This window comes from Lepisma saccharinum, chromosome 1 (genome assembly GCF_977018435.1).
Source record: "Lepisma saccharinum chromosome 1, izLepSacc3.1, whole genome shotgun sequence".
NCBI classification, from domain to species: domain Eukaryota; kingdom Metazoa; phylum Arthropoda; class Insecta; order Zygentoma; family Lepismatidae; genus Lepisma; species Lepisma saccharinum.
Window position 1 is genome coordinate 40,906,301 of NC_139229.1, and position 14,250 is coordinate 40,920,550.

Here is a 14,250-nt window from a genome sequence, read left to right on the forward strand (position 1 = left end):
TTAAGTCAAAATATAGCATGTTTTTCCTTGTTGCATTTCAGGTAGTAAATCATTATGAGTGAGTGGGTCATGGCAATTATTTTTTTCCGCCAAATGGGTGGCCATACTACAATGTCTGAATACATGTTTAACAACCTGTTGAGTGTGCTTCTGAATCCCACCACTAGATGGGGTATATGGTCAATGGGTGCCCGTTACAAAGCAATCATACTGCAACTTGTGTTGCATGCTCCATTTGAAGATGAAAGTCAGTCAAATGCAGTTCTCTACGGTAACAATGCATGCAAGTTGCATGCTCAGCTAATTCTATTAACTGCGTGCAGAGACACACAATGCCCATTGTATGGTACTTGTAACACCACATGCGAACAATACATGTTTGTCTTACTTTTATATAGACAGGAACACAAAAAGAAACAGCACATGTATAAATAGAGGCATGCATATTTTGTTTTTGACGAAAACACGAAATGTGAAATAACACATTGTGATGTTAATTTTTCATGTTTCTGAAAGGTGTGAGGTGCATTTTCCTATCCTGTTTTGTAATGAAATGATGCGAAATGAACTGCAAAATAGACTCTTAAACACGAAATTTGGAGTTTATTTACAGACGTGACACTTTCTGAAGTTTGAATTATCCTTTGAGTTATGCAATTCATGGAAAATTGATTAATTCTGCTGTAAATATTTGAGAAGCAAAAATGCACCCCTTTGTGCAGGAATAAACTTAATACTCTGGTAACTACAGATGGGGGACAAAATAATACGAACACCTGTGAAATTAGAGAAAATCTTTATTAACTCTTTCGCTGCGAAATTCTCTGGCACACAATATCCCTTGGCTGCATAATTAAATTTGAAAAAATATTTTGTTTATAAACAAATAGTTTTCACAATTACATTGCGTTATATATGAGCGAGAACTTACAAAATTCATTCTTGCACTGGAAAACCATTCTGTAGTTCCTTGTGGTATGATATTTTGAAATATTTTGAAATTTTGAAAAATTTTGAAATTTTGAAAAAAAATATTTAGAAAGAATAATTTTACATTACAAAATATGTTATAGAGAAATTACAAAAGTCATTCCTTGCACTGGCAAACCATTCTGTAGTCCCTGATGGTATGGTATTTCTCAAAACACGGGATGACACAGAGTGGTACAGCGGCGTGGAAATTCGTAAGTAGTATCAAGATACAGGGTGGTGAAAACTTCAGTTTGTTCTGCTGTGTGTTCAAATACTGAGCGGGGGAAATATTTGATAAAACAAGAAAATGGCGTGCTAAATACTGTACTGTCACCAAGTAACTTAGCACTTGCCTGTGTCGAACGTCCCGCACCTAGATCAATGCTGCTTTACACTCTGCTCCATGATGTTACGGACGGCGGTACAAATTCTTCATCAGACAATACACAATCACTGTCACCAATTGAAGTCTCATAAAAACTGTTGCTATTATCGTCACAATTTAATTCACCTTCTGATTCAACAGTTGAGTAACATCATTATCAGACAAGTGTTGACGACTTGACGAAGCCATGTTGTTTACATTCGTACATGCATTTGAAACTGACATGTCAGAGCACTCAACGCTCGTATTCTAAACGGAGGCGTAATTAGCGACATCATACGGATATAAACAAAACTACAAGTTCAAATAGTTCCAAATAGTATCTACAGATGTCTGAAGGCTACTGAAAGCGACGTACTGCGGAAATGCGACACCCACAGCAAGTGGAAGTATGAACTCACAATAATGCGACTTCCGCAGAGCAAGGCACCCGGCGTGCTGTGCATAAATGCGACGACCGCAGCGAAAGAGTTAATATGGGGTTGGAACACCCTGTGACTGAAGTACATTTTGTATGAGATGTGGGATGGACGCATAGAGGTCATTCACAATGTTTAAGGGAATATGGAGCCATTCTTCCTCCAGAGCAGTCTCCAATTCCGAAAGTGGCTGGAGGCGGACTTCGAGCATGCAGTTTGAACTGCAAATATTCCCACAAATGTTCTATAATGTTCAAGTCAGGAGACTGTGGGGGCCATTCAAGATGTCCTACTTCATCTTCATGCTCTTCGAACCATGTTTGGACAGACACATCAGTGTTGATAGGAGCGTTGTTGTCTTGAAAAAGCAGCCACTCCCCAGGAAATAAAGTCTGGATAAAAGGATGGAGATGATCCCCCCAGAATGCTCAGATAGTGATGGGCGTTGATCTTCCAATCCAAAAAACAAGTGGTCCTACACCGTGCCAAGATATCGCACCCCATACCATAATGGACCCACCTCCATGCAATCAGGATGAAACGCATCTCGGGGCATTCGCCATACATAAATGCGCCTTGTGGTCTGAAATAACGTGAATGTTGATTCATCAGACCAGATGACTTGTTGCCACTGCTGTGGGGACCAACTTCTGTGAGCTCTGCACAATTGGCGTAGCTTGACAGTATTATGTGATGTCGCCAACGGCTTACGAATTGCCACTCTGCCATGAATCTTTGCAGCATGGATTTCACTTTTGACAGTTTAGGTTGAAATGGTGTCCTGGAGATGCCTCTTCATTTCAGATGTTATCTCGGATAACGATTGCTTGTGCTTTCGGGCCACTGTGCGCTTCAACACCCTCCTATCCCTAGCAGCAAGCTTGATCTTTCGTCCACTGTTGTGCTTTGAAGACGCCATCTTACCTTGTGTTGTGTACACTGTCATAACGGCTGATGCTGTGCTCCTTGCACACCCCACCAGGTTTGCGGTTTCCGTCACCATGGCTCCAGCTGAACGTGCTCCAACAATCATGCCTCTTTGGAACTTTGTCAGGTCTGACATTGCAGCGTCTCTTGAGAGCGTACGATAGACGAATGCACCACCAATGACTGCTGTTGACAGACTAATACCTTCCCCTTCACGGCCACTAGGTGGCAGACTTCAGTGTCAAGTGGTGCTGCTGTACTGCCGGTGTGAAATGTGGCATAATTTTTCACAGTTGTTCGTATTATTTTATCCTCCATCTGTACATAAATGTGCTATTAGAAGGAATATCTTTAATTTGTGTAACGAATGCAGTTTTTAAATCAAATTTAGGATTATATTCACAATTTTAACCCTTGACTGGTGTGGTGGATTTTAGTCACGCTAATAGTGTGGTGCGGGTCAAAATGACCCAGGGTTTCTTTTCTTTATTTTGAGAGTACATGATCAAATAATTATAAAATTGAATTTTTATTGATTACATTAAAGTTAATTAAATATACAAAACATGTTTCTGCTTAAAATTCTTCACACTAAAATATTCAATAAATTATCAACTATTATTTACCATTTTTTTCTTGTTTACAGAGAGTGATATTTTTCTTGAAAATTCTAAACTCACTAATATTCAAGATAATTCTTCAGTATATGGAATTAAGAAAACAAACATGAATAAAAACACTGACATTCATAAATTGTTTATGAATTGAAAAGTTTTTTTTTCTCCATCACTTAACTTGGGTCACAATATTATATATGCAAAACCTCACAGTACATTTTGCCACACACAGGCCGTTTGCACTTCTCACAAGCTCAGAATCATCACACTATCAATTTCCACATTATCATCTGACTCTTCATTTTCAATCAAACGACATATAGCCTCACAATTGTTGGCCAAATTTTTGTTCACGTCTTGTGCCATAGCACCAAACCCCACAAAAAATGATAACGTAAACGATGTGGTGTGGGCCAGATTGACCCAAACTTGCTATTATATGAAAACAAGAAACTGCACATGTCAGGTGGCAACTGCTGTCCAAATACACTGCAACTATAAACAGCTTCTGAGAATCAGAGCCCTCTACTGGGAAACTCAAACTATAGAAACTGAAATTCACGCTTGACAGCATTTTGTCCATACCACATCAGTTAAGGGTTAAAACCAAAATGTCATTTTATATACCACTTTTGATCGATTTTTCACCACTTTTAACACCTAAATTGTATTTTATTTACCACTTTTGAACCCAAAATTGACTGTTTTTGTACCGAAATTTTGCTTTTTTATTTACAAAAATTATGTGCCTCTATGTATAAGTAAAACTGTTAAAAAACTGATATTTCACCAGCTTCCCACCAGCTCATTATCAACGTTAAAATGGAGTTTAAAAACAGGTGAGAGTCGAGCAGGAGTATATCAACACAAATTTAGCTTCCTTGTGAGCTGTGCTTATTTTGTATAAGACAAGTGTTATGGCATAAAATATTTTTAATTTATGGATTTAGTTGCATCTTATTAATTTTATTCCTGAGTAAAAAGGTCAATTTTCCATCCCTAATTTTGCAGCAGATGGAAAAAAAATGTTCTGGAATTTTGCATAATTCACAAGTTTAATTCTGACTCCTGAAAGAGTTGTGTCAATAAATGAACTAAATTTCGTGTTTATTAGTTTTTCACATTCCGACTTGATTTAGCATAAGATTGTGACAAAGCATGGTAGGGAAATGTACCTTACAACTTTCAAAAACCCCAAAAATGAACATTACTTTGTGTCGTCTCACAATTCATGTAACAAACTTACTACCGGTAACTAACTCTCTAGCCTTCTTAAACCTGAAGGTTTATGGCTGCAGCTACACAAGCCTTCTTGTTTAACCCTGAACTTCTATTTGCCCTTCGCAACCATAAGAAGGCCTGGGATACCTGGAAAAAATTTCCAAATGAAAACACACAAGCTTTCACTGATTTACGATGACACTCTAATCTGGAGACGCGGGTGCTGTTGCTTCTTACAAACCAATTTCTCTCTTATCACCACTTTCTATCGCATGTGAAAAGATAATTCAGGACCGCCTCTACAAATATACTTCTCTATACATAAATACAGCACATCATGGCTTCTTACCAGGCTTAACTAACTTGAGTACCCTGACGCTATCCACTCCATATCTGAAAACTCCCAAATGGATGTAATATATATCTTGATTTTTCGAAAGCTTTTGACTTTATATTAGGGATGTGCCGATATGAAATTTTGGCCGATACCGATAAAGTACCGATATAAAATTAGAAATGGTCCTTGAAGTACCTGAAAGGTTCACTGACCTCTTTAATAAATGTGTGTTTCGCGGTGACTGCAGTGCAAAAGATGTTGAATATTTAAACATTTACTTTTTAGAAAGTTGGGTATGGAGATTATCCATAAAAATTACAACAAAATGGCAGAGTTTTGCACTAAATTATCAGATATTTATCGATATATCGGATCGGTAAAATAATCGGTAATTTTACCGATAAACTGATACACCGATATGCCTATATCGGCCGATACCGATAGAGTACCGATTAATCAGTCCCATCCCTACTTTATATCCCGCAATTACCTGCTACATAAGTTATTTCATCGATTCATTATTCATGGAAAATGTCTCTCTCTGCTCAAACATTACCTCCAAAATAGACAACAAAAAGTTGTACTTTCCGGAACCTCTTCTTCTTATCAAGCTGTATCTTCTGGTATAACCCAAAGCAGTGTTCTTCGACCTTTTCTCTTCATCCTCTACCTTGATGATCTTCCAGAATATCTTTCTGACTCAAGTAAAAACCTTCTTTTCTTCACCAATAATTACAAAATATACAATAAAATATCAAATTTCGGTGATATGGCACTTCTGCAAATGAATTTAGACTCCCTGATAAAGTGGTGCGAAATATAAAACTTAACCTTTAAAAATGTAGTACAATGACCTTCTCCTTGAAGAAAAACACATTAAACACAAAATACTTCATAAATAATAATTGCGTTCAAAGAGTTGCAACACAGAAGGACCTGGAAATCATATTTGATAAGAAACTTTCCTTATCTGAACACATCTCCGCAGTCACTAAGGGTTCCATGCTTATGTTACTCTATCGTTTTATTGAAATAAACAACCTGTCTGCTCTCAGCACTTTTTACAAATCTAACGTTTCACCTATAATTAAGTACTGTTCTCTGATCTGGTCTATGGCATGCCCTTCAAATTTAGATAAGACTATAAACTAAGATTATTTTCTATATCTCATTACAGATGAATTACCAGTTGTTTAATAAGTATTTTTATTTTGCAGGCGTTTTAAGTGCTCTAGCTGCCCTGGAACTTTCCGAACACAGGTTCTGTTGAAGCGTCACTTAAAAGTTCATGAGAAGGATGATGAAGAAGCAATGGAGCAGGCGACAGAACCAGAGGAGCCCACAGAAAAGCAGAGTGATGAGGAGGATTCATCAGTTGATAAGAAAGGCCGCAGGAGACAGCAGGTGATACAGCTGACAGAAGAAGAAACTGATATCCTGGCACAACAGCCTGTTAACAGCTCAACCACTGTGTCAGAAAAAGTTTTGATTGCACTGGCTATAGAAAGAGATCGAATTAGTGAAATAAGGGTAAGCATTATTAATATTCCAAGTTTGGTGTAAATGATCAGGGTGCCTACCAGCCTGGAAAATGTGGAAAAGCCATGGAAATGTCAAGAGAATTTACTGTGTTCCTGGAAAAATCAATATTTTTATGGTGTGCTATGTTTTTGACAAGCAAGAAATTCTTGATTTGTTGTGGATATACGGAGTATTACCAGTACCAGAAATTGTACATTAAATACTCTAGGAACTATTTTCATGTAGAAATCCATTACAGGAAGTGACAATTGGAATTTACCACGTTGAACTGTATATTCTTAGGCAGGACTATCAAAGAATGTGATTCCTAGGTATTTGTTTACATTGGCAGTATTGTCGTACCACGTTCCATGAATTTTTACCCAAAGAAATCTTATAACTCCGCGTATCTCGCATCACTGGCGGGATTTTCGATGGCAGCACTCATTTTGTGACGTTATAACCAGCACACGTGCGGCACTACAATGCTCTCACTAGCATGGCTGGAAGCTTACTGAATCACAGATTGCGTGACGTAACAACGGTTGCGCTGTGTCCACTACTACTAGCGGCACGCCACAACGACTGTTACTTTCCGAATGACCCTCGTATAATCCTTTACAATCATCTCATGAAGACCTCAAATATGGATAATTGCGAGCGAAGCAAGCAGGAAAGTTTTTATATCTGTTTTTTGGCAAACTTACAAGAATACCAGGTGTGCCGATTAATAATTCTTAATTGATCCGAAAGAAAACAAGTGTATCTGGGGAGAAACGTAACAAATGCTTTATTCAAAGTATGCGCCATCGCTAACTATACATTGTGCCCATCTGTCCGTCAAATTGTGGATTCATCTTCCAGAAAAATCGTTCACATTTTGAGGTGATCCAGTCAGCATGCCATTGTTCGACATCTTCGTAATTGTTGAAGTGTTGCTGGGAAAGTAAGTGAGACATCGATGAAAACAAGTGGTAGTCCGAAGGGGCTAAGTCTGGTGAGTATGGTGGGTGGGGCAAGAATTCCCAGCCAAGTGCAGAATTGGTGTGTCTGACGCCTTTCGCTGTGTGTGATGAGGCATTGTCGTGCTGCAAAATTGCTTTTCCATGTCTTGTTGCCCAATCTGGGCACTTTTCGATCAATGCATGGTTCAAATTGATGAGTTGTTGACTGAAGAGAATGGCATTCACTGTTTCACATTGTTTCAGAATTTCATGGTACACCACATACTTCTGATCCCACCGAATGCACAGCATTGTCTTCCTTCCGAAGCGATTCGGTTTTGCGGAAGATGTTGGAAGGCTGTCCTGGGTCAACCAAGATGATCAGATATGGTTTGGCAACCAACATTTAACTTCTCTGCCAGTTGTTGTTGCGTTTGCGTATCGTCTTCGTCCAACAGTGCTTGTAATTCGGCGTCTTGGAATTTTTTCGGCTGGCTCGGGCGATCTTTGTCTTTCAAGTCGAAATTACCACTTTTGAATCGTCGAAACAAACGCACACACACGTCTTGCGTTAGGACATTGTCACCGTACGTTTCCACGAGGATACGAGGGCTTCCACTCGGGTTTTTCTTTTGATTGAACAAGAAAAGCAGGATGTGCCGCACATGCTCCTTATTTGGTTTGAAGGTCAACATGTTTCCCACACAAACCCAATATCACGATCACTCGCACTCGGTTGCACATCCACGGCATTTTGACAGGTACTGTCCTGGCAACACACTGACGTAACAGTTGAGACTGTGCACCAACCCTTGCTTCCAGCACCATCCAGCGACGAAATTAAAAATTATTAACCTGGTATTCATTTAATTTAATTTGGCATCAATACTTTCACAGGATGCAGTGATATTAACGTGCATCCTTAAGAAACGGGGATGGAAAAGTGGTACAATATCAATTAAAATGGTAAGACAATCAAAAATTCCAATTACTTTTTCGAGTGTAATATTATCCTAAAATGTGAGCCATGAAAATAATACAAGCTTTCAGGAGATGTCATTTCCAGCGCTCGATGCCCCCTTCCTTCACCCCCTGATAATGGGTGCACTTTGACTCAACACAAGCACAGATACACACATATTTAAATAGTATGCATCTGGTACATTTAAACAAGGCTAAACTGCATAGGTTCTTTTCCGAATGTTATTTAAGGGTACTGTTTTAGCAGGTTACAAATTGTAATTCTACTAATACATTATTTTCTGCGAAATTTGTTTCTGGACATATTTCTCTTTCTTAACTCCATTGCTAAGAAAATAAGATGCCATAGGTTTAATTAACACATTTAGAATTATGGACCAACATAAGATTTTTACTCATACCGTAAATTCATTGTCAGATTGGTAACATATCAGTTGTGAGTAAATTTTATATGTTAAATTTGAATGCTCGTCCGTCCCTATCTTACATACATATGAATTATCTAATTTTCATTTATCTTGCTGCATCTTGTGTAGGACAAGGATAAAGATCTGAAGCAAGCTCCCAAGTATGCCAACCAGTGCAAGCATTGCCCAAAGAGTTTCAGGAAACCTTCCGACTTGGTTCGACACATCCGCATCCACACAGGCGAGCGTCCATATTCCTGCGATTCCTGTGGAAAGAAATTCACCGTGAAGTCCACCCTCGACAGCCACCTGAAGACTCACACGGGAGAGAAACGCTTCAGCTGCCACGTCTGCAGGAGTCTCTTTGCCACCAAAGGGAGCCTCAAAGTCCACATGAGGCTGCACACCGGTAAGGCACAAAGTAATATCTTAAGCTTAAGTTCATGTCAGTATGATCATAAATCTCCTGAATTATTTACACTAGAAATTAATCAGCAACACAAAAAAATTGTTTTACAATGATAATCTTAGCTGAAACCAACATTCTTCATCATCAATGCAAGGTTAAGATTCCAGTCAACTATCTCAAAGGTAATAGACAATCAGTTAGCACGAGAGAAACATGCAGATACCATACAGGTAGCATAGTGGTCACTAGAGACCAGATTTTAAAGGGAACATTTTTACTCTAAAAAGGACAAAAAGAGGGAAAATTATTGACAAAAAAAAGGAAATGAAAAAGGACTATAATTTATTTTTGCACTCCACTAAAAATATTATTTTAAATAAAAAAAACAATATTTACCATTCATGGATAAAAAGGGATCCATTAAATTTCTTGCATTTTTTACTTCATAAGGGAAGTGTTATAGAGTAAAAACTGCATATCCTGGAACCTCTATAAGAAGGAAACCTGTAAATACGGAAAAAAAGGTCCCCAGAACGGACCGATTTTATACCTGAAAATGACCTGCTTAAGGCGGAAACCTCCTTAACGCAGAAACGGAACACCATTTTAAGACCAGCGAGATGTTTTTATTCTCAGTAAGACGGAAATTTCTTCCTTTATTTTTTTCGCTCGCAAGAAAACAATGCAATAGCTAATATAAGTGGAACACACCTCTGTTGCCACTTGCTTATCCGTAACATTGTCGATATGAAAGAATGTGCTGCAATACTGTTATGATTCCGTTTCTTTATTTCATATCTTATCCTCTTTCTCCACCTTTCTTTGTCTATTTCTCCTCTGTTCTTTCATCATCTTTCGATTTTTCTTGTTATCTCTCTTTGTTTCTTTCTTTTTTTCTTCACTTTTATCTCAATCTTTCTTCACCTCTCTTATTCCATATTTCAATCTTTATCTTTCCCTCTATGCACATCATGCTACGGCGCCAGGGGTCCCAGGTTAGAAAATATACATAAGCTCAAACTCTAGCATTTTACCAACTGTTCTGTAGAACAACTAGAAACAAATGTTTTCAAATGTGTAGATGATTATCCAAGCAACCACTTTGACATGTTACAATCACATTTTCACTGCATATTGTGAGAAATGTTATTTTTTGCGCATTGTGCAATGTTTATAACCTTCACAAAAGTTTCTTTGATTCCAATTTTAACATGCAGAATTGCAAATATTCTCTAATGTTATTATATATTTATGTCTTCTGTTCTGTATTAATATGTTGAAATATAGTTTCTGACTTCATGTAATAAGCAATCACCACTGGGTTTCCATCTAATAAATGTACCTGCAGAACACATGTCGACTCTGCTGCTGCTCAAGACCTATTTTGCCACATTCATTGTTTCAGGACTTAGAAATATTTTAGGGTGGTCAGATAACTTTTGGAGAAGTGAACATATCTGAACTCTAAAATTCAAATACCTTTTCTTAAAACTACAACTTTTGACAAACATGTAATACAGTGGAATCTTGATTTTTTGGGGGGACCAAGCTGAATGAACTTAAAATGCAGAAAAATTTTAAATCGAGGAAACTTTTATAACATTTTGTTATATTGGGACTGTCAAGATTTAATGTATAATGTGGGAAAATGTAAAATCCGGAACGTAAAATCTGGGTTCCACTGTATTTGTTTATCATTGTAATTAAAGTGTCATATGCTGATATGTATATAAATTAGGGATGGGCTGATATGAAATTTTGGCCGATACCAATATATAATTCGAAATGATCATTGAAGAACCTGAATGGATCATTGACCTCCTTCAAAAAAGTAGGTTTGAGGTGACTGTAGTGTGAAAGTAGTTGCATATTTAGACATTTACTTTTTAAAAATTAGGGTATGGAAATTATCCAAAAAAATTATAACAAAATAGCAGAATTTTGCACTAAGTTATAAGATATTTATAGATATATTGGATTGGTAAAATAATTGGCTGCATCCTTAATATAAGTAAAACATAGGAATGAAAAATCAACAGTTATTTTGAAGGAATATGTCTTGGCCATTCTGTGCTCTTTATACCTGCTGGGACATATAAACATGAATGTAAAATATGTTATTACAAACACATTTGTATCAAATAGTTTTTCTCTTGTTTTTAACAGGTGCAAAGCCTTTCAAATGCCCTCAATGCCATCTGAGATTTAGGACCTCGGGCCACAGGAAGGCTCACATTGCATCTCATGAAAAAGCACTTCACAATCGTTCTTCACAGGGCACATGCAAGACACGGAAGTCGGCATCTGCAGGAACAAAAAGCAACTGGACTGCTTCCACTTCACAGAGTAAGAACATGGGAACTTCTTCAGCCACAGTGCCTTCACCTCCAACAAGTGTGGCAAGAGATGACGTGAGTTCGATCAACCTGGACTCTTCTTTACTTCAGTCAGCAAGCAGCGTGATCCAGAACATACCCCTCAGCACGGATGGGCTTAGTGCTTCTCTACTGTCAGCAGATGGGGGGCAAGTGCTAGGAAATCTGCAACTGCAGCTTACGGGAAATCCCAGTCAACCTATCCAGATCACAGGTATCGATCCTGCAGTGCTGTCGCAAACTGTACAAATTGATGATAATCTTCTTCAGCAGTTGCAGGCATCCAGTGTCATCATACAGTCAGGTAACAGTGTAGTAAACGAAGATACCTTGGTGTCGTTGCCAACAAACACTTCGGCCGATGTTGAATCCGTTGATGGAGTTCAGGTCGACGGCGACACCATTGCCTCTGAGATTGGTTCCGTGAGATTTGAGATTCACACCGATGAAAATGGACAGATTATAAATATCCAACCGAACCTTGATGGTGCGGATGCCTTGGATGCAGTTGGTGTCGACAGAGGAGCGATGATGTTTGATGCGTCAAATGGACAGGAGCTGAGTCTGAAGGAGGTAAACAGTTCGGATTTGTCGGAGGCGGATCCTCTCGGAATCTCAGGGGAGACTTTGGAAGTTGAGCTCTCAACCGGGGAAGCTTTGCAGCAGTGTGAGAATTCTCAGTTCACTGTAACGGATGAAGGAAATTTGAAGTTCGATCAAGTGACTTTCGTAACGAACATCACTTCAAATGTAGCAAAGCAAACTTCCAAAGGAGGTTCATATAAATGCGTGATTTGCGGCAAAGCCTTCAGCAAACCGAGCCAACTTGAAAGACACGTCAGGATACACACGGGTGAACGTCCCTTCGTGTGTCTCATATGTCACAAAGCATTTAATCAAAAGAATGCTCTGAATACGCATCTCAAAAAACATACAGGTGAGCGCCCATTCCAGTGCCCCTATTGTTCGTTCTCTTTCACTCAGAAGGGAAACTTAAAGACACATTTAAAACGGGCACATTTGTACAGCTTGGCCCGTGACTTCGAAAGTGGCAAGAAATCGGCACCGTTGTCCCTAGCATCCATTATTGGAAAAGTGCAGATCCAGGATGCCACGGGGAAAACGTTGGACATTGAAAATGTTGTTGGGGATTTGTTTCCCCAAGTGAACACTGAAACGGCTAGTGATCCTTAACAGTAACCAAAGTAAGGCTGCTGTTTTAAGTAGCTTGCGATCCCTTTCCTTTTCGTTCTGTAAGTGAGACTGTACAGAAGCACAATGTAAATATATACAGTGCAAGTAAATCAGGTATGAAAGTACAAAAGATGCTTATAAAGTATCATTGTTAATAGACTGTAAAGTTTTTGTAGCTGTTCATTTCACAGTAATGGCGAAATGTAGGTAAATATTTTTAAGTATGACCATTGTTACAAAACACTGAAGATAATTCATGACATATGTATAGTTGCCTCTACTTTTGATCTCCTTTTAATACACCTTTGCACATGCTGTGCCATTCCACTCATCAGTAGTGAAGCATTTGTTCCTTTGTGACAATTTTTACAGGAGTTGTAAGTTGTGTATTGCTAGGGCAGTGATGTATTTACTTCTGTTGAAAAATTGAAATTAATTATTCTCTTTTGCAATTCGATGACATTCTGTAATGCAATGAAATGTTTAATACATCCAGGGTGTGATGTGCTGAACAATAAAAGCAACTGACTATTGATGGTTCAATTTCTATTCACTGTGGAAGTTTTGTCTTTAGCATCTGTATTGGTTATTTTATTGACATTTGGTACAATACTGGAGGAACAAAATTCATGCAAAATACACATATATTTGTCTGTCACTAAAAAATTCACTTGGATGAAAAGTATTTACACTGCTTAAAATCAAAACACCCCACTGGGGCTATTTTCCTCACCTATATTAATAACAGGGATGGGTTGCTACAGATAAAGTACCGATATAAATTTAACGATACCAATGTTCTATCGATTCAATATAAAATTCCAAATGGTCTTGAACTTGAACTTGAATGGTTCATTGACCTCCTTAATGTTTGTTTCCAAGTGACTGCAGTGCAAAAGAAGTGTCATATTTAGACATTTACTTTTTTAAAAAGTAGAGATGCATTAGGCTCAGTCAATAAATAACGAGGCAGAGGATATTACACCAAAAGTATTGTAGTGCCCAAAATGGAGGTGCAGGTGTGATGAAACTGATTCGCGTGCGTTTTCCCGCGTTACGTGTCCGGCAAGGTATGTGCAAAGGCTGCTAACCGAGCAGCGGCAAGGTCATGCTTTCGTTCTTCTCAGTCAATGCCCAGCGATATTGTGAAACGTTAACGAAGCTCAGGAAGACAATCAACTCGAAACATACCTGTCACCTTTCTCGTGGTGTCGTCCTGTTGCAGGACAATGCTAAACCCCAACAACGCTAAACCCCACACAGCCAAAGCAACAAAGTAATGTCTGAAAAAATTCAAGTGAGAAGTCCTTAGCCCCCCCCCCAATAGTCCAGATCTGTCCCCATGTGACTTCCACATCTTCGGTTAGCTCAAAAAACACTGCAGGGACAACGGTTTCAACGATGACATCAAGGAGTACATGTGCAATTGGTTCCAACAGCAGCCAATTGCCATATATATACGATCATTCCATTTTGCGACTGGTGTCACAATGGGATAAATGCCTAAACAGTAGCGGACAATACTTCTGAGGTTCATTACG

General features: G+C 38.5%; 1 protein-coding gene across 4 annotated transcripts in view; it reads left to right on the plus strand.

Annotated features, from left to right (window-relative positions):
* LOC145994776 (zinc finger protein 236-like) overlaps positions 1–13,230 on the plus strand; it is a 101,217-nt gene extending 87,987 nt beyond the window's left edge. For all 4 annotated transcript variants that reach the window (XM_083131035.1, XM_083131063.1, XM_083131044.1 and 1 more), the window contains exons 24-26: positions 6,096–6,408; positions 8,861–9,140; positions 11,307–13,230. In XM_083131035.1, coding sequence (XP_082987161.1) covers positions 6,096–6,408; positions 8,861–9,140; positions 11,307–12,709 — 1,996 coding nt within the window. In that variant the 3' untranslated portion in view covers positions 12,710–13,230. The remainder of the gene's footprint in view (positions 1–6,095; positions 6,409–8,860; positions 9,141–11,306) is intronic.
* The last annotated feature ends 1,020 nt before the right edge of the window (positions 13,231–14,250 follow it).